This window comes from Lentinula edodes (genome assembly GCF_021015755.1).
Source record: "Lentinula edodes strain Le(Bin) 0899 ss11 chromosome Unknown C8R40scaffold_23, whole genome shotgun sequence".
Taxonomy (NCBI): domain Eukaryota; kingdom Fungi; phylum Basidiomycota; class Agaricomycetes; order Agaricales; family Omphalotaceae; genus Lentinula; species Lentinula edodes.
Window position 1 is genome coordinate 353200 of NW_025764329.1, and position 20871 is coordinate 374070.

The 20871-nt window shown below is 46.2% G+C and overlaps 9 protein-coding genes across 9 annotated transcripts; 8 read left to right on the forward strand and 1 right to left on the reverse strand.

Moving 5' to 3' along the window:
• Positions 1-145: 145 nt before the first annotated feature.
• On the forward strand, positions 146-1052 carry C8R40DRAFT_343778 (uncharacterized protein). The gene is made up of 4 exons (XM_046234782.1): positions 146-473; positions 530-585; positions 640-659; positions 716-1052. The coding sequence occupies exons 1-4, from the start codon at positions 305-307 to the stop codon at positions 846-848; spliced, it is 378 nt and encodes a 125-aa protein (XP_046085114.1). The 5' UTR covers positions 146-304; the 3' UTR covers positions 849-1052.
• A 2067-nt stretch (positions 1053-3119) lies between these two features.
• On the forward strand, positions 3120-3480 carry C8R40DRAFT_1028588 (uncharacterized protein; the record flags this gene model as incomplete). The annotated part of the gene is made up of 2 exons (XM_046223113.1): positions 3120-3327; positions 3383-3480. Coding segments are annotated over 2 exons (306 nt in total), but the record flags the coding sequence as incomplete, so codon positions are not given.
• Positions 3481-5023: 1543 nt separating this feature from the next.
• Positions 5024-7416, forward strand: C8R40DRAFT_1048412 (uncharacterized protein; the record flags this gene model as incomplete). The annotated part of the gene is made up of 5 exons (XM_046224501.1): positions 5024-5268; positions 5320-5425; positions 5962-6172; positions 6338-6522; positions 7045-7416. The coding sequence occupies 5 exons, from the start codon at positions 5024-5026 to the stop codon at positions 7414-7416; spliced, it is 1119 nt and encodes a 372-aa protein (XP_046085116.1).
• Positions 7417-8392: 976 nt separating this feature from the next.
• On the forward strand, positions 8393-11338 carry C8R40DRAFT_1171946 (uncharacterized protein; the record flags this gene model as incomplete). Its single annotated transcript, XM_046231796.1, has 15 exons — positions 8393-8634; positions 8692-8854; positions 8915-9016; positions 9075-9131; positions 9179-9197; positions 9262-9362; positions 9427-9594; positions 9654-9753; positions 9818-9939; positions 10006-10052; positions 10102-10287; positions 10339-10394; positions 10453-10487; positions 10543-10569; positions 10637-11338. The coding sequence occupies 15 exons, from the start codon at positions 8393-8395 to the stop codon at positions 11336-11338; spliced, it is 2127 nt and encodes a 708-aa protein (XP_046085117.1).
• Positions 11339-11425: 87 nt separating this feature from the next.
• C8R40DRAFT_1048401 (uncharacterized protein) lies at positions 11426-12483 on the reverse strand (the record flags this gene model as incomplete). The annotated part of the gene is made up of 3 exons (XM_046224498.1): positions 11426-11916; positions 11969-12347; positions 12409-12483. The coding sequence occupies 3 exons, from the start codon at positions 12481-12483 to the stop codon at positions 11426-11428; spliced, it is 945 nt and encodes a 314-aa protein (XP_046085118.1).
• Positions 12484-13575: 1092 nt separating this feature from the next.
• On the forward strand, positions 13576-13950 carry C8R40DRAFT_1048550 (uncharacterized protein; the record flags this gene model as incomplete). The annotated part of the gene is made up of 2 exons (XM_046224511.1): positions 13576-13677; positions 13732-13950. Coding segments are annotated over 2 exons (321 nt in total), but the record flags the coding sequence as incomplete, so codon positions are not given.
• A 336-nt stretch (positions 13951-14286) lies between these two features.
• Positions 14287-15414, forward strand: C8R40DRAFT_1110893 (tubulin-folding cofactor B). The gene is made up of 5 exons (XM_046228338.1): positions 14287-14419; positions 14471-14620; positions 14674-14776; positions 14839-15076; positions 15135-15414. Exons 1-5 carry the CDS (start codon positions 14330-14332, stop codon positions 15247-15249), a joined length of 696 nt encoding a protein of 231 aa, XP_046085120.1. The 5' UTR covers positions 14287-14329; the 3' UTR covers positions 15250-15414.
• Positions 15415-15474: 60 nt separating this feature from the next.
• On the forward strand, positions 15475-18478 carry C8R40DRAFT_1171949 (P-loop containing nucleoside triphosphate hydrolase protein; the record flags this gene model as incomplete). The annotated part of the gene is made up of 11 exons (XM_046231797.1): positions 15475-15551; positions 15603-15649; positions 15703-15769; positions 15824-16068; positions 16126-16254; positions 16309-16700; positions 16756-17004; positions 17059-17493; positions 17550-18136; positions 18192-18273; positions 18338-18478. The coding sequence occupies 11 exons, from the start codon at positions 15475-15477 to the stop codon at positions 18476-18478; spliced, it is 2451 nt and encodes an 816-aa protein (XP_046085121.1).
• A 348-nt stretch (positions 18479-18826) lies between these two features.
• Positions 18827-20661, forward strand: C8R40DRAFT_1048595 (diacylglycerol acyltransferase-domain-containing protein; the record flags this gene model as incomplete). Its single annotated transcript, XM_046224517.1, has 13 exons — positions 18827-18948; positions 19010-19114; positions 19165-19308; positions 19360-19373; positions 19425-19476; positions 19592-19632; positions 19690-19930; positions 19987-20019; positions 20072-20111; positions 20168-20282; positions 20344-20388; positions 20441-20531; positions 20595-20661. 13 exons carry the CDS (start codon positions 18827-18829, stop codon positions 20659-20661), a joined length of 1110 nt encoding a protein of 369 aa, XP_046085122.1.
• Positions 20662-20871: the final 210 nt, after the last annotated feature.

The following is a 20871-nucleotide window of genomic DNA, read 5'->3' on the forward strand; positions in this document are numbered from 1 at the left end:
CTAGATTTGATGTCCTCAACGGAAGCCACATGAAGTCATGTCACCAATCTGCACCATCATTCGTGTGCAAGTCCTGCTCCCATCGGTGGAAAGAAAGCAAGTTTTTTCTTCATACGAAGGCTTGGTCGAATCATAACCGCCCTACTTATTGACTTTTAAACGTACTACAAGTCGGTGTTTATCCAAAACGCCTAGGCTTGTTGAACTTTGAATCAGGCCTAATCAGGCGTGACCATTTTCCCCTGCCATCGACACTTCAATTCACGACGGGAAGGTTTTTCCGTTGTGTAATTTCGGATCCTTTATGATGAGCAACCATAGTGCAAGTGACCTCGTCTCGGACGCGGCACGGATCACTGTTGCAGAAACCGCTGGGGAGTACAGGAAGAACCTCACTTTTGACAATACAAGGATTACACTGTTTTGCGCCGCACTAATACTGTCGGGAATCGTGTACTTCAGGTGTACGCTCTGTGGGTGTTAATGGCCTCTTTCGGTCCTACTATAGTGGACTATATATGAGCACTAGATGTCCTAAAACCCTCTAACTTTCACGCTCACGACATGTCTACAAATGTACTGATTGTGAGTTGATGATACGAGACCCGTCACTTTTTCTATACTTGACTTCTTCTACAGGTTGGGGGCTGGCCCAGGTGGTACATCAAGTCTCGCTACTAGCGCTGTCATACTGGAAGTAACATGTATGTTTCAGCCTCGCGTTAGCTCTTCTGCTACGCAGTGGCCCTTCTGTGCGAATTGTGGAGGAACAGGTTCAGTTTCACTCAGGCGAACGAGGAGCTGGGATCCAGGAACATGCTCATCTGTCTTCGTACTTCGGGCTCTGATCCCAATTTGTCACAGCCTTGAACTACGGAGCTTCACAAGTTTCTGGGGATTCTGCCAGATGTTGTCGAACGAAGTTTCGGTCTCCTGTAAATCTGAAATCTGAAACTGCACCCGATGAGGGCAAACCTCCGTATCTCGCTCCAATTTCTTAAAGCCTAGTAGATACACCGGATCACGACTCTTTCAGCCTCGATGTGGCTTTCTACCAATATTTTTGACTATATAGATCAATGCACGTATAGTAGGACAAAATCGCCACGAACAACTCCTCCGAGAAACTTGTGGACCACGGCACACAAGTAGAACTTGGTACAGGATTGTAATCTTTTGGAGCAAGATGCTGATCAGGTTGTCACTCGCATTGTGAAAATCCTCGATTCGAAACCACATCATCTGCAAAACCTGTATGTTCGCCAGAGCAAGGGTACTGGCTGGAGAGCGCTCTCCAGCATCGAAAGCACCAAAAGCAAGATTTTCAACTTGCTTTCAGTGCTTTGGCTGCTGGGAAGCGCTCTCAGCTGCTCTCGGATGGTTAGCCGAAAATACATGTTTTGCAGATGATCTGCAAAACCTGTATGTTCGCCAGAGCAAGGGTACTGACTGGAGAGTGCTCTTGGAGAATTAGCCGAAAGAACAGGTTTTGCAGATGCAGTTGAGGTGAATATAATTGTTGACTGGCTTGTCGGGGCTCGAAGCGTTGTTCGCAAGCAATTAGGATTGTCATTTCTGGGGCAATGTCATGGATTTTCATGTACTAGGAGATTATTCAATCAAACAAGATCATGTGTGTGTGTAAGTACCCAATTTCACTGCTGACTCTCAATATATGCATAGCCGGATGGCTGGTTGGTGTGGAGCAACTCCAATAACACAGTTTCGTACGTCCTTGTCCTCATATTATGATCCACCAGACCTCACCCTTTACTTGTCCGGAACAGTGTTACCATGCGGCCATGCCTTGTTCCAGGGAAAAATCCATTCGCGGGGATAAGAGAAACATGACATGGTCACAGCATGGTCAAGATATCTTCAAGCCGAGAAGAGATGATCAATGCCTTTCGTGGGATTACTGGAAGGACTATTGAATTTGGAGAGCTAATATGGATCGGTTTATGACAGTAAGGTGGTATCATTGTATGCACTACGTCAATACACGCTACAATTTGAAACCAGACCGAACATTTGGATGGTGCCGGTGAACGTTGAACAATTGGAAATGGAAGAGCATTTGTGGTGGGAGGTGGGTTATTGCGAGCGAAGCGAAGCAATACCTGGCCATAGGGTGAAAAATTTCGTTAATTCTATATTCGCAAATCCCACGAGGTCACAGCCACCGCCGTTTTTGGTAATGTCCTGTAAATCCCTCGTCATCGAATTCAGTCGCGAGTCGCGACTGACTATCTTCCATTACCCTTACTTGCTCAGTATAACATCCTTGTGTAATCATTATACACCCTTTTCTTGCAATGCTTCCACGGACTCGCAGTACCCGCCTTCGTGATGCCCAAACGCGTTTATCCGGAATAATACACCGCATAGAAAACAGTCGACTCGATGAACCTCCGAATAGCATTTGTAGTGATTGCCAACGTGTCGTTCCTCGTACTTGGTTCTTCTGGGATTCCGCTGGACAGATCTGCAAACTTTGTCGTTTCGCATCGGATGAAAAGGCTGCACACCGACGTGCTTTTATGGTTCTTGCTGAAGAATCAATTGCTCTACGAAGGACTACATCTGAGCGCCGTCGATGTACTCTTTGCCATGAATCACTTTCCACATTTTCGTTCAACAGCCCCAGCTCAGGAATCGAACACAACCTCTGCACAGTATGCCGACGCTCTTGTAGATGTTCAAGATGTCATAAGATCAAAAAGAAGAAACATTTCTCTGACCCTAACAAACGTCCCGACTTCCTTTACAAGACATGTGCTGGGTGTCGCGAAAAGGCTATGACTCACGTTGCAGAAAAACGTCATCAAGCTCAGCGCGCTGGTCAGAGGTGGTGTACTTTGGGATACCACCAGGTTACTATAGAGGACTGTACCGCTGCAAATGGGTCTCTCCGTGCATCATGCACTGCTTGTTTGGATAGAGTTGCAATGCGGTATCGACAGCGCAACGAAGCCTTACAAGTTCCCTCTTCTGCTGATCAAGCTGATGAAGATGATTTATTAGGGGATCACGATGGTGTCCAAACTGTGGATCTTGATCCCAATCCTCCCATACCGCCAGAACAAGACCCTCTTATCATGTCTGATATACCATTTCAGCCTAACGACCCTGCCTTACGACCTCCCGAAAAGGATCTTGTCAATAATTTCCGAGCTGCTCTTGCCAACATCAAACTCGAAACCTGTTCAACCTGTTTTGAATGTGCGTTCGATATATCATTGAAGGGTGGTCGTGAATGTGGCCGTTGTCGCGCTGATAAAGGTGATCCTGTTAAGAAATGGTCTGTTGAGAATAAAGTTCATCCTAGTACGTGAATTAGTCAACAGTTATGAATATATGCATAACCAACCTCATTTTTCAGGCCACGAAGTGCCTGCTTGCTTGAAGGGTTTGACTGAAATCGAGGAAATGCTTATTGCTCGAGTAAAGCCTATCATGCAAATCCGATACACTAAAGGCCGTCAACTCAGCTATCATGATCACATCGTCAATCTTCCCCAGAATATAACTGAGATAGCGACACGTCTACCTCGACTTCCTCGTGAACTTGATATGGTCATAATATGACGAGACGATGTCAATCTTGAAAATCACATAGACTACATGGTGCGACGCGAAAAGGTTCGCGATGCGTTGCTGTATAAGATTGCGCATGACCCTGGCTATGCTGATCTTGGTCGAATCGATGAAGCAGCTCTGCAGCAGCTACCAGTCAATGGATCTGTTGCAGCATTAATCCCAACATGCCGCGAAGGTGTACAGGGGGACGTGCAGGTGGCTGCACCAGCTGGTCCCGATCAGGCAGCAGCTTCTACTTTGAATGATGATATAGATGAGATGCAAATTGATACAGGTGTCCTGGATCTTGGCCCGGTGGACCAGACAGAGATACAAAATGTTCGACGCGACACAGAGCAAGCTTTGAATGGACACGTCAACTATGAGCAGCATATCGCAAGTCTTTAATGCTTACCACATACAATCTGGTTTCTAATCAGTAGTCTTTCAGATCCAAGCTCCTTTCGTAGATGACCGAAATCCAATACCTGAAAACACTCCACAATACATGGCGCTAGCATTTCCAACTCTGTTTCCTGATGGAGAGGGTGATTTCTATCGTGCTGCAGGTCGAGAAAAACATGTTGACCTTACAGATTACTTCCAACACCTGCTTCGTTTCAAGGATGGTCGATTTGGCCGCCACCGTCGGTTTCCTTGGTTTGCTTTCAATACTGTCCAACGACATCGATCCCGGAGTTCTGCTCGCGTCTTTGTGAAACAGAATCACGATGCTGCAGGGTTGACTGCTGCTGAGGTGAAGAGTTTACTTGCTGAAGGTGACCAGTCCATTGTCAGTAAGATGATGCGCTATGGTTCAAATTTGCGAGGCACTCGTGCTTACTGGTTTGCACGTCGTCGCGAGTTGATGGACATGATCCGCATGAAGGGGTCCCCTCATCTCTTCATCACACTCAGCGCTGCAGATTTGCAATGGCAAGACCTTCACGATCATATGCCTTCCGAGATTGATACTCCTGCTGCTGATGACGCATCTGCAAAAACACAGAAACGATTAGCTCTGACCAACAACCCTCACATTGCTGCTGCTTACCTCGATCAACGTGTACAGGCATTTTTCGAACACGTCGTGATTCCGCTCTTCCGTGTTAAAGACTTTTGGTACCGGTATGAATGGCAAGAGCGTGGTAGTGGCCACATACATGGTTTCCTGTGGGCTGAAAATGCACCTGACCCCGATTTGATTGACTGGAGCCTGCTCAAGAAACCTAACGCCATCATTTCCGACGAGCAGGACAACCGGATACTTCAGTTCACTGAGTACTGGGCGCAATCAATCAAAGCTGTTAATCCTTTTCCTCGACATGACGAAAACACTCCCCTCCTTGGACAACATCCATCTGCTCAACCGTCGGCACAGCTGCATGACACCAAAGAGGAGCTTGCCAAACTGCTTAATTGGGTTGAACGCCACAGGAAGTGTATGCCTGGCTATTGTCAAGTGAAACGGAAAGTTCCAGGACATAGTGAGCCTGTTACAGTCTGTCGTTTTGACTATCCGATGGCTCTACGTGACACAGCAAGTGTTGGATTAGATAGCAAATACAGACCACGGTTTGAACCCATGCGAAATGATCCAATTCTCAATACTTACAACCCTGCTCTGATAATGGCCTGGCGAGCCAACATCGATGTCAAACCAGTCCTCAGTAAGGATGCTGCATTAAAGTTAGTACACATTATACATTCCCAAATCAACGTCTCACCTTTGACCAAAAGTTATATTGCAAAATATGCTTCTAAATCAGAGCAACAGGCTCCCGAGTTTCCGCAACTTCTGGGATCGGTCCTCCGAAACATGGACGAAAATAGTACAACATCGTCTGTGTGCCAAAAGCTACTCAATAAAATGCTAGGCGAACGAAGCTATTCAGCCCAAGAAACTGCTCACCTTTTGCTTGGAATTCCACTTGTCCGAACCTCAGCAACCTTCTCCACAATATCTCTTAGCTCTGATGGTGCTATGCGGGAAGTCGGAACAGAAGATCCTGAAGCTGATTTGACTGATGATAGTCGGAAAGTAACAGGTGCATCGTGGTTTCAAAGGTTGGCATCATCCTCGATATGTATGTATCGCTGTGTTAAATCACTTGATGCACAAACAGATACATGGAACGTCCTGAATCTGCCGAAAGTTTGTCAATACAGGAAATGCTCATGAAATACAGTTGGCGAGCTGGAAGTTGGAGGAAACGAAGAAGGCCTCAAAGTGTTGTTGTTCGCGCGTACCCTCGATTGTCTCCCAATCCCGAAGAAGATACTTACGGAGATTACTGTCGGACTAAGATCCTTCTCCATCATCCATTCCGCTCCATCGACTCTCTCAAACTCCATGCTGATCACGAAAAAACCTGGGAAGAGTTGTTTGCACACTGCCGGGCTGCCAATCATTCCCATCCTCGAGACACACTTCGAGACTGGGTAGAGGAAAATCGTGAATGTCAGGAAGAGGAAGACATTGATGAGGACATACACAATCCTGATGTTGAGTTTATGGATGAGGTTGACTGGCAAATGTGGGCCAGAGACCACCCGACAACTGAAATCCCGCATTTCACACTGGAAGATCTTGGTCAACGACCCCTCGACGATGCATGGGACATAGAGGAATCTCGGAGACAGTGGCAACATCTTGATCGTATGGCGTCATGGATTGATGAGCAAAAACGCGAGGAGGATGCAGGTACCACGCAAAACGACTTACCCGAGCCACTTGACATCACCTCTTTGAATCCAGAGCAAAAGGTCATCTTTGACAGATACGTTAGAGCGTATGAGATAATTCTTGCCGGAGATACTACCCATCAACATCTTTTCAACATTGATGGTACGGCAGGGTGTGGAAAAACCTACCTCATCCGTGCCATTTGTCAGGAATTACGACGAATGGCTGCCAACTGTGGGCAAACTGATCCTATCCGTGTACTCGCTCCATCAGGTGTTGCCGCACTAAACATCCTCGGTCGTACTCTTCATTCCGCGCTTGGGCTTCCCATTAACAGTGACTTTGTGGATTTGAAAGGTAGTCGCCTTGCGCACTTTCAACAATCGTGGGCAGGAATTCACTTCATCATCATCGATGAGAAATCTATGCTTGGACTGCGGACATTGGCTCAGATTGATTCTCGGCTTAAGCAAATGAAGCCAAATAACTCACCTCTTGGAGCTTTCAATGTAGCGCTCGTTGGAGACTTTGCTCAACTTCCCCCAGTCGGTGACACCCCTCTATATTCATCTCCATCTAACATAAATACGGCAAACGGCCAATTGAGCCGAGATGGGAAGATCTGCTATAACCAGTTTAATCTGAGTTTCCGCCTTACAACTATCCTTCGGCAGGAGGGCAGCTCACCAGAACAAGTGGCATTCAAAAATGTTCTTCGTCATGCTTCAATGGGCGGTCTTAACATGGAAGATTGGTCCCTTCTACAAACTAGGGATCAGAATCAAGTTACGTCAGAGGAAAGACTGAGTTTTGCAGACAAACCTTGTTTGTATACAACCCGAGACGAAGTCCATGTACAAAATCTCAAAGAACTCGAGAAACTCAACATTCCATGTGCAAAGATCAGTGCAAAAAATGACGGAGGATCTGAAGCTAACGCAGCTTCCGCAGATGTGGCTGGGGGTCTGGAAAATACTGTGATCCTTGCTCGAGGTGCGAAGGTCATGATCACTCGAAATATCTGGCAAACCAGAGGTCAGTTTAATTGTAGTTTGCTTCTACACACTATATTCAGTGATTTTAGGCCTTGTGAATGCCACGGTTGGAATAGTGGAGGATGTGATTTGGGAACCGGGCGCTGTACGATCTGAACTTCCCATTGCTGTCATGGTGTCTTGCGAGGCCTATACCGGAAACACGCTGTGGAAAACCCAACCACGTCCTGGCTTTCCTACTGGTGTCCCGATAATCCCTATCACTCCTCTCAAAACATCTTTTGACAGCCAATCAAAATCATTGTCCCGCACTCAACTGCCACTACGTTTAGCATGGGCTGTTACAGTGCATAAATCCCAAGGACTTACCATGCCACAAATTCGTCTTGGTCTAGGAAAGCGAGAGTTTTCAACTGGCCTTACATTTGTTGCTTTGTCTCGAGTTAAAAGTCTTGCTGGGATTCTCTTCGTGGATACTCTTGACTACAGCCGTGTCAAGAAACTAGGTGGGAAACATCTCGGACAGAGGTTAGAAGATATAGAGCGAAGATACATGAATAACACACCATAGTGGATGTAGTTTTTCACTTCTTCTACTGTTAAACAGCGGATGAGACGAATGCAGGTAAAAACTTAGTATGAACCAGGTCTGAATCGAACAAATTGTAAAAATCACGTGCAAACAAAATATACGTACCCGGTACCGTATCCTACCGTGTCGTCAAAATGGTGTCCAGTGGATGTACTCAGAATTCTGATGGTTGTTTTACGGAGGTGCGCCAGCACCGACCTCCCTCGAAACTAGAATTTCGAAGCGAGCACCACATGTGAGACGTACTTGGAACGGAGGGGGCCGAAGGCCCCCTCCGAGCCGGACGAAGGAGGCTCACATGCGAATGCATGTTATAACATGGATAGCTAACAAAATACCTAATCCATTCGCCTGATTCAGTCATTGCGTTGTTCATGAGGTATGTAGAGCGCGCGCTTATTGTGAGAAAAGTACCAATTTTTGAATTTGCGTACATCTCCGAGATGTGTACAAGTGGCAGAGAAACCTCGACGTCGACAACCAAGGTGATTCCAGGTTAATTCATGGAACCCTCTTTCTACGTACATAGTTTAACTCCACATGGACGCTAGCGCTGGTTCAAAAAGGACTTGCACCTCAATCTCCTCGATTCTTACTCACATAAAACGTCTACTCGTAATCGCTTCGATGCTCAACAAAACCACCGAACTTCTGAAAGAGTTCTCCGTCAAGAAGAGGCAGGACATATTTCGAGAAAACAAACTTCTTCAGCTCGGTATCAACTACCGTGGCGCTTCTCTCGTATCGGACGAACAGTATACCGACAAGGACGAAATATTCAAGTAAGTGGCCGGAGATCGAGCCCCTAGATGCCCTTTCCTAGCTCAGCAATGTGAAAGCCACACTGCGAGCACCGTCAGTCGGTTTGATTTGTTCAGACTTATTCGACGCAGAGGGACGCAGAGGGACATGCTTATTCGGGCTATGATATCGCTTATGACTAGGACTAGTGACACCCCGACGATATTCATCGTTCGCCCAGACGGATATATCGGTGCTCTAGTTAGTAGTGGCGGATTGGGTATTCGTAGCTACTTTACGGATATCATCTTGTGATTCTAGATCGGCAAGACCTTCGAAACATTCGCTATATGTCGGCATAGTCCTGCCCTCATCAAGGATGGATTTCTCCACTCATGGCCAGTAACGATAATCAATAGGAGGGTGACAATCCTAGTATTACACAATATTCTGCCGGTAACCGGTTCAGATTCATTTATAGAGCTACAAAAGATGGCAACATGTTGTCTTTCATAGCATGTCTGTTAACGTCTTAATCGTATGTTCAGCTTTTTTAATTTCTTTTCGCCCTAATTTCTTGTTCAGGTCGGCGCTGGCCCATCTGGTTCGCCATGGACTCATCGCTGTTTAACACGAACCTGATGAGTTTCATTAATCTAAATTCTTAGGCCTCAGCTTAGCTCTTTTGCTTCTACGTAATGGCCTTTCTGTCCGAATTGTGGAGAAACAGCTTCAGTTCCATCCTGGAGAACGAGGAGCCGGGATACAAGTGCATCATACGCACTTTCCTTATTTGCATACAATCTCTCCTCCTAATTTTTTTCTTGATTTAGCCGCGAACTTTGGAACTATACAAACTTTTAGGCATTTTGCCAGACATCATTGATAGAAGCTCTCCTCCACCTACAAACTTGAGAAGTTTTGCTATGCCAGACGATGGCAAACCTCCGAATCTCACTCCTATAGCGCAATCTCTAGTCAATACTCCGGATCGCCCTCTGGTGAGTACTCTCGAGTTGATATAAACGCCAAGTTCGACACCCATCTAACTTGACTATAGATTAACGCACGTATGCTAGGTCAAAATCGTCAGGAGCAACTTCTTCGAGAACATATTTTTGCGGATTATGGCATTCAAGTTGAATTAGGCACAGAACTCTGTACATGTTGTAAACATCGTCGACTCCAAGATAGTCGAGGAGAGTTTTACTGTTGATTGGCTAGTCGGAGCCGATGGAGCTCGGGGCGTTGTTCGCAAGCAGTTAGGATTAACGTTCCTAGGAGAAAGTCCTGAGATGGACGCCGTTACGGGCGATATCTATGTCCTAGGAGATCCTCTGGACCATGTTCGTATGGGCATTTTCATTCGACTGACCGGGGTGACCTTAAATATGTTACTGAATTTTTGACAGCTTGACTTTTCGATCTGGAGACAGTCAGATCAGGCAGAGCCAGTCATGTATGTCCTCGCTTCTTGAATCTACTGAGTTTACTATGGTTCGATACAGTGTTTCCATGCGGCCATGCGCGGTACAAGGGAAAAACCTGTATCAATTCCTGATTGGTGGAGGAAAACGAAAATTAGACATTGACAAGATATCCTCCGGCCGCAAAGAAATGGTAAAGGCCTTCCATGAGCTCACCGGGAGGCGGGACATCGAATTTGGAGAGTTAGTATGGATGGGGTTGTGGCGGTGGGTGATATGATAATATGCCTTCGTCATGGTATTGATACTCGGGACTAGACCCAACATTCGGATGGTGGACAGATTTGGGGAAGGCAGAGTATTCTTGGTGGGAGGTAGGTTCTAATCGGTCAATCAACCAAAGAAATATTCAGTATGTCGTCGTTTCGATAGACGCAGCCCATGTCCACAGTCCCACTGGCGGACAGGTAAGCGCTTTTGCCCCTCCCGATACTGGCTTTCAAACCGCTAGCTTGAACTCAGGGTATGAACTCAAGTGTGCAAGATTCTGTGAGTCATTCCAAGTTCATTTTGCATTCATTTTTTGAACCACAAAATCATCTTTCTCCCCACACAGTTCAATCTTGCGTGGAAGCTTGCGCTGGCGCAAAAAAAGCTCGCCCCTCAGTCTCTCCTCAATTCTTACTCGCAAGAACGCCTACCTGTGATAGCGGCAATGCTCAACAAAACTACTGAACTTTTCCAGAAAGAATTTGTTGGTAAAGTAGGTCAGAAACAGGAATTTGTGCGAGGATATGAACTTCGTCAGCTCGGTATCAACTACCGTGGCGCTCCTCTCGTGTCGGATGAAAAGTATACCGACAAAGACGAAGTGAATGACCCGTACCGTTCAGGAGATGATGGCACTGTCCGAGCCGGAGATCGAGCCCCAGATGCCCCTTGTCTAGCACAGCTGGGTGTTAATGAGACTTCTAGCACCGTCAGTCTCTTTGACTTGCTCAACACGACGCAGCATAGTGCATTGGTTTTCCCTGGTTCTACAGGACGGGACTTCGCTGATGAAGTTTCAGGAACCCTTCGTGAATATCCTTCGAATCTCCTGAAGAGTATTTTCATTCTGCCGCGTACTTCTTCTGCTTCTTCCTTCACTTTATCCGACATGACTTTGGTCGACACAGAGGGACATGCTTATTCGGGGTACGATGTCGCTCATGACACCCCGACGGTATTTATCGTTCGCCCAGACGGATACATTGGTGCTTTAGTCACTAGTGGAAGGCTGGGAATTCGCAATTATTTCTCGAATATTTTTCTGTGATTGCATTCTGTAAAATTATTTATATGCTTGACTCGTCGATTACATACTTAATAATTGTAAGGTGCTGGAATACAGATGGATATGGTATTAGCGAGAATAAGCAGGTAGGTCATCTCCATCTCCGCTAGTACTGCTATCATCGATGGCGTGCAGGCTCCCAATAAGTCTTTCAACTCTCCACTGCCAAGTATTCCCTGGCATCCAGCGGAAGGGCTCGCCTCCGAAATTCACGTCGAATCGTGTCTTTCCAGAAACTCCAATCGCAGCGAAGACATCTCGCTCACGGCGAGGAAGGTGGGCCCCATCAAAAGCATTCGGGAGACGCAAACCGTTGTATGTGAAAAAAATCGAGCCGGTTTGAAATATGTACCCGCATCCAATGGTGGATCCAAGTGGAATATACTGTTCGCTGCGATTTTTGGGGTTCCAGGGAAGAGACAGCTTTCCCCCATCATCTGTGAAGTCGCGACCACCATCAGAGTCTTCGAAAAACTTGCGCAGATCATCTAGGTGCCATCCAGTCGATTGACGATTCCAGCCTGGAAGACGAAAGGTGGGGTATGGTCGGCAGGAAGTCCCTGCAAGAGACATGAAAATGTGTCCGTTGCTTGTAAGGATAGATTGACACACCAATCGCTAGGAAGCTCCGTGGGGGGTTCATCTCATGGATTATCACCTCATAATACACGCCTTCTCGTCCAGACGTGTCATACAGGCCTGCAACAATAGGCAGATTGCTTAACAAGCAATAGTCTTTACAGTGCTTCTCTGTTGTGACATGGACCACGTTCTGCCCTTTACTGTCTGGCGGTATGTTATTCACTCTTCCAGAGAATCTATACTGATCCTGGGGTATCTCCAAGCCCCATACTTTAGCACCCTCTAGTTTGATTTTATCGACGAAGCGGGAGGGAACAAGAGAGGCTGGATACAGTGGGTGTTCCAGGCAGAACGATATGCCATCTTGATATTCCTGATCCGTTGCTTCGTTGTAATGACCGTGGGTGTACTATAAAGTTGAAAGCCGACTATAGTATTGAACAAGCTTCAAAGCAGTACATGTGACGCACAGAAGCTTCTGGTGCAGGAGCCCATTCAGGAGGCAGTGAGTCTGAGTCTGGACGGCTACCTCGAACGTCCTGCATGTGATCGTTCGTTGACATGTGCGATTTCAGATTCTTGAGGAAATTCATAGAGACATGTAGCCTTGAGAAGAAATAATGCAGTAATATTCGGAAGCTCAGCGCCCAGCTGCATCACGTACTATTCACCGGCGCTCAACTCGGACTGGCGCTTAATGTTCGTCTTCAATCTCACTCATGATTAACTGTCTGCGGGAACCAAATTATATTTATTATTTGCTCTACGGTCTTTTTTCACCGTCTTCTCTTCTTGCACACTGATTTAGATGCACACGATGGTGATGTTATGCGCTTGTGCCTGTCGCCTTACTCATAGCCCGCGATACTCGTCGGTCTTGAAAACTTGAAATGTACAGTATGTACATACAATATACAGCTTTCAATGCGGCGAATCATCGACCTAGTCAATGGGTTCCAAGGGTATTTTTGAGCAAGCGAATCAACACTGTTGGAACAGTTGGGAGTTTACAGGTGTGTTTAGTTTTGAGTCTGTATCATATACCTGTCACTCACATCTTCAGCCAGCTTCAGCTATTACTATCGTAGGTCGGGCGTAACTAATTCGCGGGCGCACGTAAGTGTGCTTGACTTGACTTTTTGTTCGCTGTTGCCAAGACATTACAGTTCCAGGGAAATTTCCATATATGTTGTATCTATCCATCTCTGGCATCTGTTGTAGATGAGTCGACATTCATTGAGTTGCAAAAAACTCAATATATGCTGAATTTATCTTCATGTATATAGACTTCGAGGATTGACTCACGCCTACCTTGGACGTAATTTTTCACCTCCAAAGTTATTATTCCCAGACCATGGTTGACTCAGAATATCCAGCCGGTCTCTATACAATATGAGCTGGAAACCTATAAAAACCCTTGTCTCACATCTGCTCTCTTCAGGATATCAGTTCCTTCTTTCTCCCCCTACTTTCCTTGTTCTCAAAATCTCCTAGCCCTTCATCCCACAATGTTTGCTCGTCTCCCTCTGTTTGCTCTGGTCACTGCTCTTGGTGCCTTCATCGGCAAGTATTTATTGCATGCTGCGTAGCCGCTGTTGCTCACAAATAATCTTCTAGGTGCCAACGTCCTTGCTCAGACTTCCTGCCAGACAACATACACGGTGGTTTCTGGCGACAACTGTGTGGCTCTTGCGGCAAAGTTCAATGTTACAGATGCTGCCTTGTTGGCTGCTAACCCAGTAAGACCCCAAAGTTCTTGATGGAGGATGTTAACTGACTCAATACACTCTTAGGCTGTGGATGCCAACTGCGACAACCTTTTCGTGGGTCAGCAGCTTTGCATCCCCTGCACAGCGGAATACACTGTCAAATCCGGTGATGTTTGCATCTCCATTGCGAACATGTTCAACATCACTGCCGCTCAATTGGAGGCTGCCAACACCGATATTGACCCCTTGTGCGACAATCTGCAACCTGGCGAGGTAAGCATTCTGAAGCGCTTCGGAACATAGATGTGCTAGTTGCTTCGAATTTCTAATCAATACTTACTGTGTAGATCCTGTGCATTCCTACAGCAAGTTCTTGAGTTTCAGGATCATATTTCGTTTGCTATCCTGAAATCTAAATACTCTTTGGTAGCTGTTGGTAGACTCAGGCGGTATTCAATGGGATGGATATTTTATCGATGCAAATCAATGCTTCTATTTGTTTTGAGTGATGAGAATGTCTCAACAGCTATACTCTGTAATCATGAGAAGGTTAGAACGCGTTGGAGCAGGTCGGAACGTCCATTGTATTTACGTAGATTCACGTGCTCGCGTATGATGAGCCTTCGACATCGGACGATCTGAACGATCTACCTTTGTTACCACTTGTATCTCTTGTGAGGATATGTCGAGCACCTTACATGTCTTTGTAGTCTCTCCGGATACGCGATCTGAGCGTCGCTTCGATCCTCATATCACAATCGGACAGCTGAAGGTATGTTCATGATCATGCTATCGACAAAAGCGCTTACACATCTCTGCGCAGTCTAAACTTGAGCTTTTTACAGGAATACCTGCCTTTAGCCAGTTAATATCAGTGTTAAACTCGGACGACGACCCAACGGTCGTTGTACAACTTTCGGACGACAGTAAAGCCCTTGGTTTCTATTCGCTGAGGGACTGGCAAGTGTTGAAAGTACGCTGTTAATTAAAGCGAACAGGCTGATCATTGCTCAAAGCTTGAACCAGGTAGATGATCTGAACCCATCTGCGAGCTTCACTGGACAGTTGACTGATGTATCCCAAGTGGAAAAGTTTGAACTGAGTGACGATGCTTATGCTGAACGGAAAGGTCAGTTGTCCTTGTTGTGTTCTCATTGAGACCAACAGCAATATTCGATTCATTCAATTCAGACAGTGTCCTTGCGTACAAACAACAGCATAAGGTTGGCAGATTTGCACCCAAAACCGATCAAGTAAGGGAAGCGTCCCCGGCAGTTGATATTGCTCTTGGTTCCAGATGTGAAGTGGAATCCTCCGAGCCAGGTTTGTCGAAAAGAGGCACAGTACGGTTTGTAGGAGAAACAAATTTCGCTTCCGGCGTATGGGTCGGTGTCGAGTACGACGAGCCGCTTGGCAGGAATAACGGATCGTACGTGCTCTGTCAGTCAAGGATGAGGCTCATTGTCTGACCATCTCCGTTCTTATAGCGTCCAAGGAAATGTTTACTTTACCTGTCGACCAAATTATGGAGTTTTCGTCAAACCGGACAAGGTCAAAATTGGGGATTTCCCCGAGCTAGATCTCGACCTGGATGAGATGTAACATGCCTCCTGTATTTCTTACACGATAGTACTTTTTATAAACACAACTACTTTACCTCGGTTATCTTGGAAAGTTCAAGAAGGTGCTTGAAGGCGTACTGACAAGTCAAACACGTGGCGCTGGCCTGATTAAGTCAGCTACTCCGCGACGCGCGTCGCTTTGTTAAAGGTTTTCCACTCTGACTGTATCTCCCCAAAACTCTTCTCATTTCCTGACTATATCACAATGGCGGATCCTAGTGGTGCAGCGCCTCAACCCGGTCCCAATGATATCTCTACTGCTATTTTGAGACCTAAGAAATCGTACGAATCACTGTCCTCTCTAAACCTGCATACTTACTAGTAGTTCTAAAGCCCCAATCGTCTCATCGTCGACGAGGCCACCGCCGATGATAACTCTGGTGAGGCTCATCTACCGCTTACTGCTTAGATCACCCAAGTGATATTTGTTTAGTGGCTAGTATGAACCCTGCAACAATGGAGCTCTTGCAGTTATTTCGTGGTGACACAATTATCATCCGGTACAAATATCTTTGGTTGGGTTCTCGGAAGTTTTACTTACTCTGTGCTTACAGTGGCAAGAAGAGGAGGGACACCGTGCTCATTTGTTTGAGCTCTGACGATGTGGAGGAGGGCAGAATCCAGATGAACAAGGTCGCCCGAAACAATTTACGAGTGAAGCTCGGCGACCTCGTCAATGTCCATGCTTGCAATGACATCAAATACGGCAAGCGCGTCCATATTCTGCCATTTGACGACTCGATTGAGGGATTGAGTGGAAACATATTTGACGTGTACTTGAAGCCATATTTCCTCGAAGGTCAGTCTGGAAGTTTTTTATTTCCCTTGATCTATGCTTATCTGTCAATCTTGGTAGCTTATCGTCCCGTCCGCAAAGGTGACACCTTCCTCGTGCGTGGAGGTATGCGCACTGTGGAGTTCAAGGTCATGGAAACAGACCCTGCCGAATTCTGTATAGTCGCACAAGATACTGTTATTCACACAGGTATGTTCTCGAGTATTTCTTATAACCGTCAAATTTCTGACTCCGTTTTATCAGAGGGTGATCCAGTGAAACGTGAGGACGAAGAATCAAACTTGAACGATGTTGGTTACGACGACATCGGTGGCTGCCGCAAACAGATGGCCCAAATTCGTGAACTTGTTGAGCTACCTCTTCGTCATCCTCAACTTTTCAAGTCCATCGGTATCAAGCCTCCGCGCGGTATACTGATGTTTGGACCTCCTGGAACAGGCAAAACCCTCATGGCACGCGCCGTGGCCAATGAAACTGGTGCCTTCTTCTTCCTCATCAACGGACCTGAGATCATGAGTAAGATGGCAGGAGAGAGCGAAAGTAATCTGAGGAAGGCTTTCGAGGAGGCAGAGAAGAACTCACCCGCTATCATCTTCATTGATGAAATCGACTCCATTGCACCTAAGCGTGAAAAGGTGAGTTTCACAGTCACCATGAACGTCGAACTATTGGTCAACTTTTTCGTTTCAGACCAACGGAGAAGTCGAACGTCGCGTTGTTTCGCAATTACTCACGCTCATGGACGGTCTTAAAGCACGTTCGAATGTTGTCGTCATGGCCGCGACCAACCGACCCAATTCTATCGACCCTGCTCTGCGTCGATTCGGTAGGTTTGATCGTGAAGTTGACATCGGCATTCCCGATCCCACCGGTCGTCTCGAAATTCTTCGTATCCACACGAAGAATATGAAGTTGGCTGATGATGTTGACCTCGAACAGGTATGCCGTTCCCCTTCCGTTAACCAATTCTCTCTCATCTCAAAAACTTATCAGATCGCTGCTGACACCCACGGTTACGTCGGTTCTGATGTAGCATCACTCTGTTCAGAGGCCGCCATGCAGCAAATCCGTGAAAAGATGGATCTCATCGATCTCGATGAGGACACCATTGATGCTGAGGTGCTCGATTCTCTTGGTGTGACCATGGAGAACTTCCGCTTCGCGTTAGGAACTTCCAACCCATCCGCACTGCGGGAAACCGTCGTAGAAGTGCCGACTACCACCTGGGACGATATCGGTGGCCTCGAAAAAGTCAAACAGGAGCTCCAGGAAACTGTCCAATACCCCGTCGACCATCCGGAGAAGTTCTTGAAGTACGGTATGTCGCCGTCAAAGGGTGTCTTGTTTTATGGTCCTCCTGGTACTGGTAAGACACTGTTGGCGAAAGCCATTGCCCACGAGTGTAACGCCAATTTCATCAGTATCAAGGTGACTGATATATACTATGTCCTATTCATTGACCATACTTAATCATTGTGTTACAGGGTCCTGAACTGCTCACAATGTGGTTCGGTGAGTCTGAGGCCAACGTTCGTGACGTTTTCGACAAGGCTCGCGCAGCGGCGCCTTGTGTCATGTTCTTTGATGAGCTCGACTCTATCGCCAAAGCTCGAGGTGGTTCTTCTGGTGATGCTGGAGGTGCAGGTGACCGTGTTCTCAACCAAATTCTTACGGAGATGGATGGTATGAACGCGAAGAAAAACGTCTTCATCATCGGTGCCACAAACAGGCCAGATCAAATTGATTCTGCCCTCCTCCGACCTGGTCGTCTCGACCAACTTATCTACATACCTCTACCGGACGAGCCCTCACGTGTTTCTATCTTGAAAGCTACTTTGAAGAACTCCCCACTTGCGCCGGACGTAGATCTCAACTTTTTGGCAAAGAGCACGCACGGATTCTCTGGTGCTGATCTCACTGAAATTTGTCAGCGGTCGGCAAAACTTGCTATTCGTGAGTCTATCGATGCAGACATCAGACGAACACGGGAGAAGCAGGAGAAAGAGGGTGATGATGCGAAGATGGAGGAAGACGTTGAAGACGAGGACGACCCTGTTCCGGAAATTACCAGGTATGCCTTATCTGCCTGATGTATACCAATGTGTTAACCGAGAATTTTCAATCAGGGCCCACTTCGAGGAAGCGATGAGATATGCTCGTCGTTCGGTATCTGACCAAGACATTAGACGATATGAGATGTTCTCCCAGGTAAGCTAAAACATTGACATGCATCTAAGTTAATAATTTAATCTTTCTTTTCTTCGTTACGTAGAACCTGCAACAATCCCGCGGCTTTGGTAACAACTTCAAGTTCCCAGAGAGCGATGGCACCACCGCCACTGCTCCTGCTGGGACGGCGACGTCCAATACCGGTTTCACTGACGATGCCGGAGATGACGATCTGTATGCATGAATAATGAGCTAAAATTCGGACCGATGTCAAGACGTCATGAATGCCAAACGTTGCTGTACTGTTTTTTTTCCCTTTGCAAATAATATAGACATCGATATCAATGTAATAAGTGTTTTATGGGCTTGTGGAAGGAAACTGATATGTATTCTGAGAAAACGCCCCTGGAATTGCCGTACGTATAGATAGGCACCTGTGGTCTGTACTTTAAAAAAAGGCTTCAGAAGTCGCATCCTCTTCCGGTGCACCACACCATTAGAATTCTTCATCAGGAATCACGTGTCAGACGCGACTCTGACCTCATTGTACCGCCCATTTGATATTCTCTCCACATTTCATGCTCTGCCCACCATGGACGTTGGCAAGAACTTATCCAATGCTTCTCGCTCGCTTTCAAATTCATCATTGAAGGAAAAACTGTCGAGCTTGTCCGTAACACCATTGAAACCTATCACAATACACTCCAATATCGAGTCCGTCAAACTATAGAGCTTTCCTGTTCGTTCTGTCTATCCTGAAACGATATCTCTACAGATTTGCTCCAGCACGGATACCTAGGAAACGGAGGATGCAGATGTTAGCCGTGGCAGCTTGGTCGGTAGCGATAGCCCTCACGACAGTGTTGTTTCTTCTCTTATGGTATGTATCATGTTCTCAAAACTTGTCGAGTGAGTATAACGTTCATCTAGCTCAGTGCCGTCGCTCTGGCCTTTTTTAGCCATGTATCAGATATGGATATGGATAGACCAAAGTCCCGAACATGGTGGAAGAACAAGTCGGTGGTTTCGGGAACTCGCGTTCTGGAAATATTTTGCCGATTATTATCCAGCTTCGTGAGTGCGTGAATAATTTGCACGTACTACTTGTGCTTACACAACATTCAGCCTCTTGAAGGTTCGTTGCACCAGGAATAAGGGCATAAGTAGAGATTCAATCGCGTTTTAGGAAGCGGACCTTCCTCCTGATAGACCATATGTTTTTGGTTATCATCCTCATGGTGCGTATTCTAGGCTCGTCTCTATTAGACGGTGTTCATGATTGCCACCTTATAATTTCTGCAGGCATTATTGGAATGTAACTGCTTCAGTCACTTCATCCGTTTCGCGTGCGTTGAAGGACATCTTACAGGGGAGCGTTAGCAACATTTGCAACCGAAGGTGCTTACATTATACATACATGTGTATTTTATCTGCTTAATGTAAATTCCCATTCAGCTACTGGTTTTTCGGCAGCATTTCCTGGAATCAAACCACATCTCTTAACTCTTGCCAGCAATTTTCGTATGCCTTTTTATCGGGATCTGATCCTTGCTATGGGAGTATGCAGCGTTAGCAAGCAATCTTGTTCAAACATACTCAAGTCCGGTCCTGGATCTGCCATAACAATCGTTGTTGGAGGTGCTGCTGAGAGTTTGAGCGCCCACCCTGGAACTGCAGATTTGACGCTGCGAAAAAGGTTACACTCGTCTCGTGCTTCCCTGTCTGCCCGTTCTTATTTCATGAGATGCTCAGGCTAGGATTCATCAAAGTTGCAATTCAACATGGGTGAGTTTGGCGGATGGTTGGAGTGCTATCGGTCTTCAATCTGTTCTTGCAGAGCTGATCTAGTCCCGGTGTTCTCATTTGGAGAAAACGATGTGAGTTGCTCTTCTGGCGTATGATGTTGAAGAAAATCGAGTTCTGCCATTATTAGATCTATGAACAAATGCCGAATCAACCTGGTACTACGATATATACATTACAGAAGAAATTCCAGTCTGTCTTTGGATTCACCCTCCCTTTATTTCATGGTCGAGGATTGTTAAATTGTGTGTTCCGGCACGTCTTGGTCTAACTCGCCATACTGATACTGAGGGTCTGCCATTACAGACAATATTGGCCTATTGCCATACCGAAGACAAATTGTCGTTGTCGGTGAGTGAACTAATGCATCATTCAGGTTTGGTAACTTCTGACCACCATGCAGTCGGCAAACCAATACACGTCGAGCAATGTGGTAAGCCAGATATACAAGAGGTTATGCGGATTCAAAAAATGTACATAGAAGAATTAACTCGGTATGCATGCCATGTCGCTGTGTGGTATGTTCCAGGTTTATCGAATGCTAACGTGTGTCTTAGTATTTGGAATTGTTACAAAGACCAGTTCGCGAAGGCGAGGACGAGGGAATTGAGTATCATTGAGTGAGGCAAATTATAGGGGCTACCTTGTCGAGAGTACATACATCATTGCCAATCGGACTTGAGATTTCTCAAGGATGCGACGTCCTTATAAACCCGGGCTTCCATGAGCCAGTAAATCTATGAGATTGAACAAGTAACAAATGCATGTGAATGTATGTACATGCCCAAAAATACATATGGTATGGATATGATTAGGAGAACGAAAGCATGAAAG

Coding starts and splice junctions, on each gene's coding strand:
- C8R40DRAFT_343778 (XM_046234782.1), top strand. CDS start 305: ATGATGAGCAACCATAGTGCAAGTGACCTCGTCTCGGACGCGGCACGG. Junction 474..529: donor GTACTTCAGGTGTACGCTCT/GTGGGTGTTAAT, acceptor TATGAGCACTAG/ATGTCCTAAAACCCTCTAAC. Junction 586..639: donor TGTCTACAAATGTACTGATT/GTGAGTTGATGA, acceptor CTTCTTCTACAG/GTTGGGGGCTGGCCCAGGTG.
- C8R40DRAFT_1110893 (XM_046228338.1), top strand. CDS start 14,330: ATGTCGAGCACCTTACATGTCTTTGTAGTCTCTCCGGATACGCGATCT. Junction 14,621..14,673: donor GGGACTGGCAAGTGTTGAAA/GTACGCTGTTAA, acceptor AGCTTGAACCAG/GTAGATGATCTGAACCCATC. Junction 15,077..15,134: donor CTTGGCAGGAATAACGGATC/GTACGTGCTCTG, acceptor CCGTTCTTATAG/CGTCCAAGGAAATGTTTACT.